The following is an 18077-nucleotide window of genomic DNA, read 5'->3' as shown; positions in this document are numbered from 1 at the left end:
AAAAAGAAAAATAATGGAAAACCATTTTATTTAAAAATATACGTTCCTCGACTATCAATAAGTAACAATGTTCTATTAATTTTATTAATACATCCCGAGGTTATTTCACTCATTGTACCTAAATTATACTCATATACAACAGATCAACGGGCGTGTATACATATTTTCTCTTAGTTACCTATGTACTACGTAAGTACAGACAATTAAAACCACGGTGTTTCCATGTAAATATGTACAAATTATTGTATTGTGTCCATCAATATACCATGAGATTTTGATTTTCGGTAGATGGCCATTTTATTTTTAAATTACTAAGGGTCAGTTATGCTCGCTCTACTCTGGCTAACGTTTGAACCCACCAGGCTTGAACTGTATCTTTGCCACATTTTTCTGTGCACAGTCTTAACCAGACCGTTGCTTAAAGTGGGAGATCCCCATACGAAAAATAATAACTTAAATTTAGCTTAAAGGGCAATCTTTCGTCAAAGTAAAAGCCGTGGAAGCGGCCGTTAGTGTCAAATGCCTAGATTCTAGTCTTGAAATCTTTATTTTGTGTTTTTCATATTAGCATGTATATAACACATCTAATCTAGTAAGAAATAAAATAATGGGGCTTAAAGTCCCACTTTTCTGAGCCGACTGGACTATTTAAGACAGGGACATATCGTACAATGTGCTGCGGGGGGGGGGGGCATTTTGCACCGTATATCGAATTCCAACGTGTAAATGTCATCTACGGAAACATATCTACTTATCCGACTCTTTAAGAGAGATAAAACCATATACTAGTATCTACTACACCAATCTTTATTAAATTATTTATTTTCAAATATAACTATGTTAATGCTACATATTATGATTAATAAACATAATAATATCACAGATCAAATTTGATAAATTGGTATTGATTAATTATTATTTGGCATGGGCGGACGTTGATTATCTAATTAATTTAGTATTTGAAGTGATTAAATAACATTTGACGGGTGACCACTATTTGCAATTTCATCTCGTAACAACTTAGCTATTTTAAGTCTTTTTACCAGCATTTTTTTCGGTGTTTTTATTCAAAATAGGGAGTGGCGAAAAGATAATATTAAATAGGGATTGGGCAAAAGTCTCAGCCTACGTAAAGCCTCACTACTTATTTATAATAATGTTTAATCGTAAGAGTTTAATATACGTGCAGTTTGGAGTTCCGGGGAAGCAATCCCACTGTCGGCTCTTTTACGCGAAACGTTTTGTTTGCTTGCTTGGGACTATGTTAAACTAAGATGGGCAAGAACACTAAATCACGATTTGAGAAAACATTAATATGGTATGAAGTAAATAAATCATTAGTTTGTTTATTGAGGCGGCCATTACTTTGAATGGTATTAAACAGAAATTGCGTCTGCTTTATAGTCACTTATAACCACAGATAAATCACCAGTTCCACCCTCATGCATCATAAGTTTACCTTCTTCAGTTACTTGTGAAGTGGACACCACTAAGGTTTTCATACTATGATTTTCTTCCAAAGCCGAAGATAGAATAGCACACATATTTGTAGAGAGATCACATCCACCAATATCTAACCTCTTTAATGTTGTCACCAAACGCAGTGATTGTCCAAGGGCAAAGATCCCAGGCCTATCAAACTGTATCCCACAAAGTCGAAGTGTCTCGATGGAGCTGCTTAATTTCAATCCATGAGCTAATGCAACGATAGCTGATCCTTCTAGTCCTGTTTCGGTCAGGTTAAGAGATTTGAGAGAGAGAGAATGTTCGAGATAAGAGGCTAGATCAGTTGCACTAATGAGATTTAATGTAGTGTGAGAAAAGTCAAGCACTTGAATGGATTTTGGAAGACAATTAATAACATGGCCAGCGATTGAAGCTATAGTACAACGCCTAAATACAAACTTTGTTGTGTTAGAAAGATTTTCACAAAAAGTTTGCAAATCATCCCAAGTAACTGCTGATATTTCTTCAGAAACGGGTTTTCCATGAAAATCAATGTGCACCAAATCAAGCTGCGGTTTGTTTTGTGTTGCGATAGCTAGAAAACGTGCCACCATATCTAGTCTAGTCCAGGTAGCTTTGATTATTTTTAGTGTGGTACAACTGGATAATGCTGAAGCCAGTTCCAGGTAGGTGCTTTGTTGACCTAAGTAAAACGGATGCATAGCCATATCAAAATTTACTAAATGACAATGCCCGCTTTCAAGAATTCTTGCGAGACCCCGTAAACAGTTAATTGGATACAATCCTCTTTTGTGAAGCGTGAGTGATTTTGGAAAAGATTCAGCCACCAATCGAGTTATATACGAATTGTTGCATTCGGAAAGACTATGGAGACTCTGACTGAAAGTCACTAGGTTACTGCTATAGATTTGTTCTTTAACTTCAGAAGAATCTTCTATCGATACGACTCTACAGTGTCGATTAGATACTCGCATCATTTCCGTAATAATGGTTTCTAATGTTGTTGTTATCGGATCAGTAGCGTAGATTCCATTTAGAAAAGAAACCATATCGCTATACTTGGTGTATTTAAGAAGATTTCGCTGGTCCAATGTATCATGTAAGTCATCTAGTAACATATCAGCAAGGTATCTTGCCGCCATATAACTACAAATTGAAGAACAATGGCCTTTGATAAGACCACTAATTACAGATTTTTGAAAAATGCCCAATTTCATAATGTTTATATTCTGTGTATGACCTACCAATTCGCCTTCTGTTAAATATGCCTTCTTTGATGTCAACATGTTAAAACATAGTTCTTCAGTGAGATGAACAATATCACCTACTTCTTGAGGATACTCGCCCTTTTCCAGAACGACGTGTTGCCTTTTACAAAACTGCACCACCAAACCTTTGACATAGAGTTCAAATAATGTAGTCAAGTTCTCTACTTTTTTAATTTCAAGATTTGCGTATTTGTACGAGATTATGATAGCCATGCAAATAAAGGGGTTACACATTTGCATTCCAAGACGCCACGATTCTAAATCTTCTAACAATGATTCGTAATCATCAGCTCCAATGTGAACTATGCCCGCATATCCCAACAAACATCGTGAAACGCTTTTGGCACTTAACCCCACATTGAATAGTTTGTAATCCGGTTTAAAGAACCGACTCATAGAAGTATTTGGATTGACTAGAACAATAACGGAGCTGTCTCTACAAATGGTACCATCCATGATCCGAGTTAGTTCAGAACTACCTCCGGTAAACCCATCAATTAAAAATACAGCATCTTTTGCATGTTCTTCTAAAGTCACCCAAAACTCATCGCATGTAACTTTGCTGTGGTTAGGCATAGTCTGGTGGTAGACATACTCACGGAAATCCCCAGAGCAGCCTTGAGCGTCAACCAAAATAAGAAAGCGATAATACTGCGAAAAGAAAGCTGGTTTAGAAGCCCATTTGTAAGCCAGCATAGATGCTAACATTGATTTACCACTACCCGCCTCTCCTTCCAATATCACCCTTTTCCCTGCTCTCCCAGAAACTCTCTCGGGTAAAATATCCGCTAATCGAACTTTGTGCCTGTAAAGAAATATGTCCAGTCTTCGTTTAAAACAATACGATTAAAATATAATTTTCTATAAAAATAAATCTGTCAAATGCCTGCTCATTCGTAATTATCGACATTTCAAACTTTTTCGGTTCCATAAACGTAACTATTCAAAAAAAGTAGGGGATATTTGATTTTTAAGTGTTATTAAAGTCACCTAATGAAACTGACGAAGAAACAAATGACAAAATGAAATGAAGTTCACATTCATCGATTTATTCCAAATGATCGTTAGACTAAGTAAGGCACAGACTGACCATTATAAGGGTAAAATGATACCCGGGGTCAAACAGCAAAGTTACCACAGCATCACAACCAAGTCAGTAACGGGTAAATCCTCCTCTGTTTGCCAAACAAGCATTGATCCGACGTGGCATACTCCTAATGAGACGTCTAAGGTCATTTTGGTCCAGATTGTCCCATTCCTGTTGCAACGCAGCAGCAAGTTCTTGGACATTGGCAGGACGTTGTTGACGTTGACGTAACCTCTGTCCAAGCATGTCCCAGACATGCTCGATGGGGGAGAGGTCGGGACTCAGTGCTGGCCAAGGTAATGTAGTGATGTTCTGTTGTTGGAGGTAACCTGTAACGATCCCGGCCCTGTGACATCTTGCGTTGTCATCCTGGAAGATGAAACGGCGGCCATGACGTCGTGCGAACGGCACAACATGGACTGCCAAGATGTTGTCCAGGTAGTACTGGCCTGTAACACGCCCTGCAACAACATGTAAAGCCGTTCTTCCAGCAACAGTGATGCCTCCCCACACCATAACAGAACCACCCCCAAATCGATCATGTCTGATGACGTTAACGTCTTGGAAGCGCTCGTTTCGACGACGCCACACCCTCCTACGTCTGTCCAAAAAATCAACAGTGAACCTTGACTCATCTGAAAACATCACATTGCTCCAGCGTCGATTATCCCAGTGTTGACGATCCCTACACCAACGACGTCTTGCCTGAATGTGATGATCTCTCAAACAAGGGATCACGCGAGGACGTCGGGCGCGAAGGTGACCCCTATGCAGTCGATTCCGAATCGTCTGGCCACTCACTCTCACACCAGTGTCTGTTTGAAGACGAGCGCTGATCTGATTTGCTGTGATGACACGATTTCTCAAGGCCAAGGTACGGATAAATCGATCCTGGGCTTAAGTTGTCGCCCTTGGTCGACCTGAGCGTGGTCTGTCCTGTACAGATTGTGTATCACGGTATCTGGACCATAGCCTGCTTATGACAGACTGAGAAACATTCATCGTCCGCGCCACAACCGCCTGTGTTGTGCCGATCTGTAGCATGCCAAGGGCACGTAACCTTTCATTTTGGGTAAGCCGACGCATATCAAAATTTGTTTTCTGGTCACTAAAACAATTAAACTGATGTTTCCACCCTGGAATTCAATGCCACAATGACTGTAACATTCAAAGTCAGAGTCGTGCAAATCTTGGGTTGGACCCCCATGATGATCCCAAGCATCACCTGCATTCCATGCGGTAGCTATTGGTGCGTTTGGGCGTCACATGTAACTGGAAATGTTTCTTCTGTTAGGTTCTATAGTGACTTTTTTCGTAGTCATTTGCATATTTTAGTATTATGCCCCCAAAATCAAATATCCCCTACTTTTTTTGAATAGTATAATTCATACATTAAATCACCATTCAGCTTAACCATCCGGCCAAGTATTGTGTTGGTATAATAAGACCCTTACTCGTTCGTACACGCATAATATAATTATTAATATGATGTATGGTTAATTTGGTTGGCTTACCCGTCGCTGTTCAATATATCAAGTTTAGTGTAATATTCATTGATAGGTAGTTTGATGTTCTCAATCCATGGTAGGGGGCAACATTTAGTCAACACATTATTATAATGGGCTTTTAATGCTGTGTTACACAGTCCAATCATATCTGAAATGTGATTAACCAGTTAGGTATTGATAAAGAAAAAAGAACATATAGATTAAAAAAAATGTAATCAATAGTATTATGCTGAATAAATGGTTCTAAAAAGATTGCACCAATCGCATAAGGCAGAAGTCATATAAGACGTAAACCACGAATACAATGTATAAATATGTACAAGATACTAGAGCGGGAGCCCAGCGGGTTAACCTAGCTGAAAGTGTACCAATTGTCTCCTATTTGGTATCAATGCATGCATATCTGGTATCATCAGAATGTAAGTCTGCCGGGTATCTGTTGGTGGATGTGGCATTCCAAGCCCAAAATGCCATGCCCCCCGCCCCCCCCCCCCCCAACTAGGCTAGATTAGCTCAAAAGTGTACCACATGAAATTCCTACAGCAGTGTACCGTACATCTTCAGGTACTGCAAAAACACCCTGGCAGACATTCCTAGTGTTGGGGTACCCCTGACAGAGCTATATAATTGCCAGACATTTGTAGTGGTGGAGTATTCCTGACAAGAGTTATCTAATTTCCAGACCACAGCTAGGCTAGATTAGTTGAAATCTGTACCACCTAAAACAGCTTATATGTTCGCTGAAAAGGGCGGGGGTAAAACATTAATATATTTCAGATTCATCGCACTCATTTAACACAATGGCAGTAATGGATGGCAGGCAGGGTATACTTGCCTTTCATGGACAACTGGTACTATTTCCCACTATGACGTTTTTTCTGCAGTGGTGAATATATTTCCTGCGAAACTCTACTTTGCCGAATCCGTCCATTAGCAAGAACCCCTTATGTTTGATTTTTATTATTGTTATTAACAGTATAGTGAAAGTGTTTGGCAGATTATAATTTTATCATGAGATCGGGAAATTACCTTTAGTTTCTTTAACTCCATGCTTGTAAGTAATTCTTCTCAGCTCTGTCACTTCATCATATATTTTCGTATATTTAAACTTAAGAGCATCACAGAGCAACTTTAAGGCATATGGTAACTTAGAGTTCTGTATCTTTGCTAATATGTATTGCATTCTGTCGGAGTTTCGGGAGAGAGCCATTATTTCCTGGCGGTCTGTTATTTTGATAATTTGCCCTTGTTGAAGTCTATCAATAATATCTTCTGCCACCACATTGTCCACGAGAAGTTTAAACATTTTTGCAAGAACGACTTTATCTTCTAAGCTCAAACCTGCTTGGTGAAATGCAAAAAAAAAAAAAGAGAACTGGATTATTTTAACAGAAATAAGTCATACCTGAGTAGGTGATCGGTGAGTGTAGAACAGTAGTGGCCATTACTCATACATATCTTCATCGTTAATTTTAATTTTCATATATTTTTTTAAAGATATTCATTTCAGAAATTATAAGAACAAACGCATATAATATTCGTTACCTTCGTGTTCTTCGGTTGACTTTTTATTCCTAGAACCTTTAGAAGGCTTGTTCAATGCTCTAGGTCCATTAAGATGTCTCATCGCTCCCACATCCGATTCAATAGTTCCCCATATTTCTTTTACTTGGTGAATATAATAATTCTGTTGCTCTAGTGACAGTTGTTCGGTGTCAGTGCGGTGAATTTTACTCCGAACAGTTGCTCCACCATGGCGAAGAAGAACCCCAACTACCTGTCTCCACAGGACTGGATACTCTTCATGTCGAACACCAACAAGAGATCCGATTTGTTGTAGAAAAATCTGAAGACGCACCACATCGGCACTGAGACTGGTGTCCATAGCTAATGGTACTGTGGCCCAACCATTAGGATACGGGGGACTCAAATGACAGATGGTTTGAAGCAATATCACCAAAAGTCTGGAATCATAATACTGCGAGCTGACGGCGCCTTTACCTGGGGGATATAATACTTTCCACTGCTTCTCTGAGATGGCTTTTTGTTGATAAAGTTTTGCAAGAACGGACTGTATATGGACTTGTGCGAGGTGATCTTTCAATGATATGGCAGGGTGGATACTGTTGAAAGTACTTCTCAAGGCATAAGTCCCAGCATCGTGAAGCAACCAACACAGTTTAGCCAGATATTCTTTTTCTCTATCTGTTACCAGATTTTGCACTCCTGATCCTTGATCCATCGACGATGATCTTATTTACATTCTGAAATACACAAATAAAGAAAGCATATACTCAATGAGACTTTATACCTGTATCAATTTAAGAGACTTTATACCTGTATCAATGTTGTTCTCTAGAGTAAATAAGTCTTAAAACCCTTATAACGCTACATTAGCTAACACAATCTTTAGATCTTAACATCGATCAACATTATCAATAAATGATACAGATACGTGTACGGGCCAGCGTTGTTAGGTACACCCTGGAATGTTTTAATAAATAAATGCCAAACACGTCTTTATTACTGAAGCTAGTTATCGATCGTCATTGATTAAACTAGTCCACAGGGTAACATAACTATCAATTGCATGAATCTTCAAAATATTTCTTTATTTTCGAGGATAGCTCTTTACAGACTGGACAAAAACTCTATCATGAATATATTATGATTACAATAAGAAATAAGGATATTATTTAAGAGGGCATAAGTCAACCCCAAGTAAACCAATCATTCAAAATTAGCTTTATCCGTAACATAAGAAGCTTCAGTTAAGAAGTAAATTGTTTACAGTTCTATTATAAAGCTTTCATATCAATAATTTGAATTGCTATGTATACCAAAAACTAAAGGAAATATACCTTAGAATTGAAAGAACGCTAATGGCCCTTCTAACCAAAACATTCATCAAAGATAATAAATATGACATGTGTGCCCAAATAGTTACCAATATGATAATATAAAGTTTACACAATATACTAGCAGTCAGTAAAATATCAACAAATCATAAACACCCCATTCAAAACGGATTATATGTTTTATATTCACCTTTGAATAACCAAGAAACAACGTTCCCCCTCTACTTAAAACCTATTGACAGAAACGTCCAATCTGTCTATTCATTTACAAAGTACCATATAATTAGCTATAGCAAACAAATGGGGTCAACAGTTTAAGTTGAAAGCACTACAATATTTATTTTACTCTTACTTTTACGGTTATTATTTAGGTATGTAGACACAAATACTTTAAAATGATTGCCAACATAGCAAATCAATCCCACACAAAATAAATCAGGGGATTATAAAGATTGAATGACTTTTCACTAGGTGTAAATTGGTACAACTTCGTTAAAGTTTTTTTCATTTTAGGCCCACTTTACTGTATATCTATAAATACTCTTTATTAAAAAGATTTAAATCTCCATAAACAACTCTTAAGTCATTCCAAGCCCTGCACTCTGTATAATCATCTAAGTCTCTATATTATCCATGATGTATCATATATGCTCTATAATTATGTAATTATGTATGTATGTATGTATGTATGTATGTAAATATTTATAATGTGTACATGTACCTAAATCAGAGAGAGGGGTTACACATAGGCATAGCCTGTTCCCCAATCCAAATTCAGATTTAATGACTAAAAATATTGTTTAAAAAAAAAAATACGTTTGAATGGTAGATTTTGCTTTTAAAGTAATGACACACGTCATAGCTGAAGCTTACATGGAGCAATGAAGAAAGACATGGTTCATTTATTAACAGGTTGCTGTTATTAATACAATATTTGCCATAACAGATCTAAGTTGTCATTTCTTCCAAATAATCTACTGTTTCAAAACGTATTCGATTATTCAGCAAGTGTTATGGTATGTAATGATGTACAGTAATATTGGCTGAGTTTGGGAGGACGAATGTTTGAGCCACAGGTAATGGGCGTTAACTGGCGATAATAAGGGCAAACTAGGGTTAGGGTTTGAGTTAAAAAAAAACTGTGGCCGAACAATCTCTACTTTCATGAGTTATGTACTCAGTATTAAAATTAGCCACGGTTTCAGAATAGAAATAGAATGTTTTACAGCTAGTTATACGCCATTTTATTAATGACCACTGTATAACTTATTAAATATGTATTGTATATTCTGAACAATAATAGATTTGTAACAAATCACAAGACAAACCATTTTATAATACTGAACTCTTTATACTTAAAGCGTGATGAATCGACACGCAATACTTGTACCGTGGGAAGGTTAACAGGCTAGAATTCTAACTAGTAACGTGCAGAGAGGGATAAAGGGGTCGTCAGGCAATGATAGAGTGAATTAAATTATGTTTTTTGGAATCAGCCTTGTTATACAAGCTGCCCTGTTTATTATCAATCAACAGTTTATTTCGTCTGCTTTGATATATTTAAAGTGTCTTTTGAATGCAGTACTGTACTAGGTCCTATATACTTGAGTCTTGTGGGCATATAACCAAGCAGTTGACCCCGGGCATTATCAAACATGTGCACGCAGCTGGAACATAATAACAAAGTACAGGAGACTAAGAAGTGGTACCAGGTGTTCTAGAAATACTAGACTTAACCAACCCTTATGACTAACCGAAGAAGACGCTATTTTAACCATTATAATGACAATTCACTTAAACAGTTAGTAAACTGCTCCGCGCTATAAATATGCTGTAATAATAATAATAACAATAATAATAATTTAAACCTCAACAAGCTTGCTTTTGATTTAAAAATTAAATAAAAATATAATAATTTAAAATGTATTTCATCATACCACGAATTTAAACAGTCCACTTTGAATATAATTTCAGAAGTTGCACGCGATGCACACACGTTGTTTGTGTTTGATTTTGTATTTTTGACAATCTCATGACCCGTCACCATCGGCGAAATAGGAGACAGCTAGCTCTACATATGTTTCAAAGACTTACAATGATTCAAAATGTAATATTTGTATTGTTTTCATTTGACTTAATGAAAATGTAATTTGTGGTTTATGGATTTTGAAATATGTTTTAAAAATGGGGAAAATGTTTTGGTAACAAAAATACCATGATTTTTTTTCTGTATTGAAAATAGAATTTAGGTTATTTGAAGGAATTTCTGTTTTTATAGGGAAAACAAATACGGATAAAATGTTCCAGGTAAATTTTGTTTCCAGAACTTTTTACTTCTTTTCACGGATTTTCTTTTTGTGACAGTGTATAGAGTGTTCAGTTTTAAGGCCCCAACTTTGAGTTGAATTATTTACATTTGCCTTCAACTCGTTCTAAATACAATCAAGGCACGTTATCCAAGGGTTTTTTTTTATTTCATGTTTGGACAATGTGTTACTGTACTTCTGTTCTACAACAATATCTCTGCCATGATTGGTTTAAAGTAATAGTACCTGTGTCATCAAATGATATATACACCTTAATTTGTAAAATCCATACGTGAACAGAATTAACTTTACAGTGGACAATCATATGATATACCAAAGGCATTTCTCTGCTTACATAGGAGTCTCCTAAACGCAAAATTGTATTCTAGAAACTATTACCTCTATAAAAGAAATTATGTTCAACTAATTCAACAGCTGATCTTTCTATTAATATCATTTATATCTGCTTACAGAAAGTTCAGACTACACCTTTCGGTTTGTCAGCAAACAAATCGATATATCAATACGGTTTACGTGCACCTATATATGTATGTCATTCATGAGTGTATAATGACGTAAGAGGAAATTACATAAAATTTTATATAGCTAAGAATCCCCCAATTAAATACAGTCCAGATAAATATTAGAATCCATAATTTAACAAAAGTTTTGGTTACAATCAACTCTACGTTTGGTAAATATTCCTGTGTTCGTGGGTCTCCCAGTGAATGCTGGTCTCAAGATCCATTCACTTGATCTGGTGTTTATTGCTTGCAATAACTGTGTAGTTTGTATGTCTTATCAGCCCGCAGTTTTGTCGTATTTGATATATTTAATTCATATATTATTATTATGAATTCTAAATTTGATAGAGTTCAATTTGTGTTCTCTAGACCAAGAACAATACGTAAAATTGGTATATTTGATTTCAATCAATTACCTGTTAGCTTATCAGGATCTCTGAGTACAATTCAGTATTCATATGGAGTATACATTACATAGTCGTCTTAAATAACCATTTTAAGACAATGCGTATAACACTTACGTCAATTAAAGGCTATTGACTTCTCGAACAAAGAAAAATTACACATAATGTATGGTTTTGATTAAAATTAGATAATAAAACCACGTTGAACCGCCATCAGTACAGATATCATATTCACAGTTTATTAGTTATATTTTATAAGTTTGAAATATATGTATTAGAATAATCGTAAGTTTGAGAATGAGGTTGGCTGGAGCACAAGTTGATTGAGTTTGGTTTTTGCAATATCCAATTTACGTGTATCCATTTTTAAGCTTCAATTTTTAAAAATGTTGGAAATCTATGATTTTTTTTAAAAAAAATATGTAAATTTTATCAGAAAATCTACTCTGTTTTGGCTTGATAGAAGTGTTTACTGGAATTTGTACAAATACATCTTATATAGTTTCAGGTGTAATTTGTACTCAGCTATGTGTGTGATAACCCTCAAAATCTACACGAATTATATAACATTCAAAATTTGAATAATCGTTTATCTAAAGTATTTTATAGCTATCATATTATACATGTATTCTGTTGTTAATCATGGTGTGACTTAACCAACTTTCATAATATGTTAAACTTATCTCTATCAATAACATCAGTGCAGTTATACAAGAGCACGTTTCATATTAACTATTAATTTGAAAGGAAACAATATTTTATGAATATCGCCATTGTGTGTGTTATGTACATATCATGAATATATAACGCAATATAAAAAAAAAAACAAGCAATGAATACAAAACATCAAAAGAAACACATGTTCTTTTGTTGTCTATTCAGCTCTTTGTTACATATAGCGTTTACTTACATAATACATATCAATATTAATAAATAAAATTAAGGATTTCAAATATAAATCTAGTAACTTTATGATTCATTTCATTATTTATTTTGCATTATGATTTTTGCTTAATAACACTGCGACAGCTACGTACCCTTTCAGTGTGCCGTCGCCGTTTTTGTTTCCTTACAAATAGGTGACCACATTCTAGTACATTAATAACCTGCACGCATTATGTTTTTTACCAAAAAGCATTACAATATTTTTATAACTTCTTTGATCAACCAAAGCCACAGTTAAAGGGCGTATAGCTATATTCTCTGGAACTTTAAACTAGAAAAAATGAGTCTAAAAGCACAATTTTTATTAAAATACAACATGAATGTATATAAAGTGATTAAATTCATTTTTCAAATTTTTTATACGCCCAGATTTTCATGTGGACATATTATGCCGTCGCCCCTGTCCGTCTGTCTCCCAAAGATCTCGGTTTCTTACGAAAAGTGCATGTGTCGGACCATGACTTCATGGATTATGGCCCCTGGTTGTACGAAAAGTCACGTTTTTAGCTGGTGGACACTCTAGAGGTCATAATTTTCATCTGATTTTGATGAAACCTGAACTGCATGTTTATAACCCAAAGATCGTGGTTCCTTCTGATATTCGCACATATCGGATCGTAAATTCCTGAATTATGGCCCTTGGTTGTACGAAAAGTCGTGTTTTTAGCTTGTGGTCCCTCTAGAAGTCGCAATTATTAACCAATTAAAAAACGCGTTCGAATATATCCCCGTTACATCAAATTGTCGGTTGAGTTCGAATGTCGTGAAAATTGGACCAAAACTGCCGAATGAATGGCCTCCCCTCCCCATGCAAATAGTGTAAATATGGTATATCAAGGTTGTGGACTCTAGTCTCCGGAGGCCACAATTTTGATCCGAATTTGAATGAAACTTTAAATTTATCTTTATATCACAAAGATCTTGGTTCCTTTCGATAATCGCGAATATCCGATCGTAACTACCTGGATAATGGCCCCTGATTGTTCGAAAAATCGTATTTTTAACTCGTGGACCCGCTAGAAATCACAATTTGTATTCATTTTTTTTTTAAATGTTTAAATATCTCACCGTTACACATCAATGAAGGTTGAGTTTGAAACTATCGGACAAAATGGCCGCTCCTTGTACGCAAATCGTGTAAAAGTATGTAATACCAAGGCTGTGGACATTCTAGCAGTCACAATTTTTATCTGATTTTGATAAAAATTGAAAGATATGATTATAATCAAAAGACCTTGGTTCCTGTCGATATTCGCGCATATCGGACCGTACCTTCCTGGATTATGGCCCTTGATTCTACGAAAGTCATGTTTTTAGATTGTGAACCCGATGTTTATCCGATTTTTAAAAGAAACGTTTAAATGTATCACCCTAAAGACGGTTGAGTTCGAATTTCGTGAAAATCAGACAGCAACTGCCTTACAAAATGGCCGCTCCTTGTACGCAAATAGTGTAAAAGTATGTAATATCTAGGTTATGGACACTCTAGAAGACATAATTTTTATCCGATTTTATCTCAGTCCCTTTCGATATTCACGCTTTTCATGTCATAACTTCCTGGATTATGGCCCCCGATTGTACGAAAAATCGCTTTTATTTGTAGCTTGTTTCTATCCATCCCTTGCAAAATGTGGGTGTATCTTGCCTGGCAACCGCTGGTTTATTGTTATTTCTAATCAATTATGCTCGGTGAAATGCGCGAACAGTGCAAATTGAGCGACATACGTTTGCGCCTGCATAGTTCATTCTGCACAGGTTTTGTTATTATTTTGTCGTTTGTAAACCAGCCATTTTTAATTATTTCCGTATTATCTTCTGGTATATTACGTTTTGTCTTTGTTAATTACGCCTGGCACTCGTAACAATTATGCCGATAGAGTATTCCACGTCGTTTACTGATTTTAAAATGTTCATTGTGTCTTAAATATTGGATATTATGATCCCTATTTCCATGGTAAGATAACAGGATCAATATTGATTGACATTGACAAGTATTGAATTCTAATTCGTGTTTTTAATTTGATTATGGATAATATTGAGTTATAATAAATTTACGCATAGTTCATTTTCTTTGAGATCTCTTCATTTATTCCCGTCTTCATTTTCCCGGTCGGAGCAAAACAGTGGGACGTTAAACCCCATTTCATTTCATTTCATTTCTTCATTTATTAATAATTCTGACTGCACAAAAGTTTTTTATATTGCCATTCCTAGATTTGTAAGAAGAGCGTAAAATATCTGTAATTTCCCTGAAGGGCACTTGAAGCGAACGTCTCAAATCTCATAAAACTATTATTTTATTGTTAAACATACACTATACAAGAGCTAAATCTGTCTATTGCCTGAAATGTTATCTAAATTATTAATTAGATATTAATTAACTTATCCAGACCATAATCAACTCTCAATGCCATCGCTAGCCTGCGAATACCTTTTTTGAAAAATAATTAAACGTAAAATTGGAAAATCGAGACATTTAGTAACGATGATCGTGGCTAGCCTGAAATTCAAAAGCTAATATTTCGGTTCAGACTGAAGCAATTTGACTGAAATTTTCCGCATATTCTATTTACTTCATCTAATTTTTTAACTATTATGAATAGAACTGTCAACTCTTGATCTAATCTCCAATAATGCCCCTTCAAACTATTTAAGGTAAATGCAGATTTTAAGAGTCGTGTAGGACCTCGTAAACTTGTCTCTGTGATTAATTTTCACCGGTGTGTTATTCAAAGAAGAGCTCTTGAGGTGAACGTTTATCAGTTGTAACCAAGCTACTAAATCAAAACACTCTAAGAGAGATATAAAATTGTATAAATAATGACAGCGAACTTGACCCTAATAGGGTCTTTATACTATTAATAAAAACAATGACATTGTGTCTTGTAGAATTAAAGATACGGGGTCGGGTTATCGGAACTGGAACATAGTGAACGCCTGCCTACAGTTAGCTAAGGTTTGAGAACAGGTATTCTCGAGGTGTGAAGCAGATATGGATCTCTTGCGTTCTATAGTTTGACCATAGGTCCACAGAGTTTCCCACCCTTCAGATCCCTACTAGCAAGTGCGAACATTGCTAATTTGTAACATCTTGTGAATTGAAGTGGGGTATTGTTGCGTATGTGCTTTAATTAAAATGTTTTGTGTCTTCTGTTAAATTGAGAAGGAGTAGGGTTGCCTGTCCAGCCTCATGGGTTTTCTCCGGGTCCTCCGGTTTCCTCCCACTGCTAAAGACCCCTACGCGCAAGCGAATTATTGAAATAAAATTAAACCATTCTGTTAGACCCTAAGTAACCTAGTCTGCGTCGAGTGGACGTTAAACCCCATCTCTCTCTCTCTCTCTCTCTTTTGTTAAAATTGTATATTATTATGTTCCTTGGAAAATGTATATCTAATTAAAATGGATTCGTCCGTCCGTCTGTCCGCCACACCCCTTGGGACACACTAACTCTAATTGAGCTAGATTGTTCAAACTTTGTGTATGTGTTTATTAGGCGAATGCCTTGACCAAGTTCGATGACAAGCATTTGCTGTTTAGGCTAAATAGAGATAACAGTTTGATTGCTCGGTGCTTTACAGTTAATTAATATGTGTCATCTGTTTGCGGCAGGGGGCATCAGCCCACCAGATGGCTTGCCGTACTTTGTCCGAATATCGTTTGTTTGGTCTATATATTCAGCTAGAACCCTAACCTAACATACAACAAATAACACCACCTATTTAACACAATTGCCTCTGAAATGAGCGATCGATTACATATTTCAAAAATAATTACAAAATCAATGAATGAATGATCTGATCAATCACACAAGAAACGAAAGGGAAAATGTCACCTATAAGATCGTTGATAGCCTTTATATGGCTCAATGGGTTTTATTTTTCGATTATCGATAATTATTCTATTAACAGAATTATAAATGTAATTTTCACGGTGATTTTGATGACTGTATCAAAGTAAGTAATTAACAATGTAATGGGAACTATAAGATCTTAGAATGTATATGAGTTACTTTGGCTATTAAAGCAACCTATGTCTAATATCAGAGATGGAGAGTGTAAAACAACAAAGAACACGATTTTTAAATGATGTTTGATGTTGTATGCAGAAGGAGGGAGTGAAATGAAGCTTTACGTCCATTCGACACAACCTAGGTCATTTTGGAACTAAGATAATGTACAATTTTATTTACATTGTACATAACTCACGTTTTGCGGTTAGGTGTCTTTAGCAGTAGAATAGTCAATAATTACGGGTACAATTTCCACACTAAGCTATTAATAAAATACGTTTCTATAATGCCGAAAAACCCCGACATGTATATTGGTAGTTCACATATATTGGAATACAAATATGGCTGTGTTTGCTAATTGTTACAACACCCGATACTCTTCAAATTATTAGCAGAGGATAATTAGCGGGGTGATTTTACGCCTTAACCGGCGAATTTCAATATCCATACCCACTCATGCTTACACCGAAAAACAACATGTATATATAAAAATCAATTGACAAATTTCTAAATATCAAGTTTAATTATTCTTGAAACCATCTGTTATAATATATGAAATCTTCTTGTTTCCAAAATAAAGCACACATAACATGAATAAAATAGGGTTTAAGGTCACATTACTGTGTCCTAACCGGGTTAATGAAGAATACATAGGGAAAATGTGGAATATTTTTTGGTCCACAGTGAATCAGATGCATAATATTACATAAGTATATGTAGGTGTACATTTTGAAAATGATAAGTGTATAGCCTAATGTGTACATAACATATTGTAGCCCACTATTGAAGATCGGACATTATGATATTTATCATCTTATATAACATTACATATAAAATTATAACTTACTGCTGAGGGCAAAATATTTCTCCGAATCTTTCTTGTTCCTTAAGCCACTTTATCCTAGAGCGATATATCGTAGCAAATAGGCTTGTATGTCAGTCATAAACGATCGAGTGTACCATGACTACGTAAACAATTTAACGTGCCTTTATCATATCAGTATATAAACATGTAGGTTGTAAATTATCGTTTCATTGTGAGACTGTACGATGAAATAGTGTCATAAATATTATACGCGGGGTATACAAATTATACAAACCATATCATAGATTAAAAACTTTAACGACTGTGTGGGTATTAAATTTTAGACCTACACACATAAAGATTTAATACTGTAAAAAAAAACAGGACCACAGTATGCTTCCTGTGTATTTTTCCTAATGTAATGGCCTCTAATTAATAGCCCCAACATAAATGTTAAATATGGAGTTTGATTCATCACATAATTATTGTACTCTATCAATAAACAATTAGGCCCCAAAATTCTTTCACGTCGCCATCTTTATACACCTTAGATAAATATAGTAATAACACTGTCTTTTTTTTGTACAAAATGCCCATACTTCTTGGGATTTTTTTTTAATACTCTGATATTCTTTATCAGATAGCAAAGTTATATTACATAGTACATTGTTTCGCCTTTTAAGGTAATATGTATGAGTAATCTGACATGTTATGCCTTTAAATAGAAATTAAATGAAATGGGGTTTAACGTCCTACTGTTCTGCCCCGACTAGAGAGAGAGAGAGAGAGAGAGAGAGAGAGGGAGAGAGAGACAGAGAGAGAGAGAGGCAGAGAGAAATGGGGTTTAACGTCCACTCGACACAAACTAGGTCAATTCGGGACTAACACATGGTTC

The 18077-nt window shown here is 35.5% G+C and overlaps 1 protein-coding gene across 2 annotated transcripts; it reads right to left on the bottom strand.

Annotated features, from left to right (window-relative positions):
* Window positions 1-804: 804 nt before the first annotated feature.
* Window positions 805-17484, bottom strand: LOC126823646 (uncharacterized). Of its 2 annotated transcripts, XM_050552604.2 has the most exons (5): window positions 17225-17484; window positions 6876-7594; window positions 6360-6671; window positions 5337-5478; window positions 805-3540 (listed from the first exon to the last, which is right to left on the bottom strand). In XM_050552604.2, exons 2-5 carry the CDS (start codon window positions 7570-7572, stop codon window positions 1377-1379), a joined length of 3315 nt encoding a protein of 1104 aa, XP_050408561.2. In that variant the 5' UTR covers window positions 7573-7594; window positions 17225-17484; the 3' UTR covers window positions 805-1376. The 2 variants fall into 2 exon arrangements, with proteins under 2 accessions (XP_050408561.2, XP_050408562.2); XM_050552605.2 differs by lacking the exon at window positions 17225-17484 and having other exon boundaries at window positions 6876-7664.
* Window positions 17485-18077: the final 593 nt, after the last annotated feature.

The sequence above is a fragment of the Patella vulgata genome, chromosome 6, assembly GCF_932274485.2.
Source record: "Patella vulgata chromosome 6, xgPatVulg1.2, whole genome shotgun sequence".
In the NCBI taxonomy this organism is placed as follows: Eukaryota; Metazoa; Mollusca; class Gastropoda; family Patellidae; genus Patella; species Patella vulgata.
The sequence above is the reverse complement of the archived record's forward strand: the minus strand, read 5'-3'. Positions and strand labels throughout refer to the sequence as shown.

What these genes read in the sequence shown, in the direction of transcription:
- LOC126823646 (XM_050552604.2), bottom strand. Translation starts at nt 7,572, where the DNA reads ATGGATCAAGGATCAGGAGTGCAAAATCTGGTAACAGATAGAGAAAAA. An exon ending in TGGAGTTAAAGAAACTAAAG is followed by an intron (nt 5,479 to 6,359) that starts GTAATTTCCCGA and finishes ATCACATTTCAG; the next exon opens with ATATGATTGGACTGTGTAAC. An exon ending in GATATATTGAACAGCGACGG is followed by an intron (nt 3,541 to 5,336) that starts GTAAGCCAACCA and finishes ATTTCTTTACAG; the next exon opens with GCACAAAGTTCGATTAGCGG.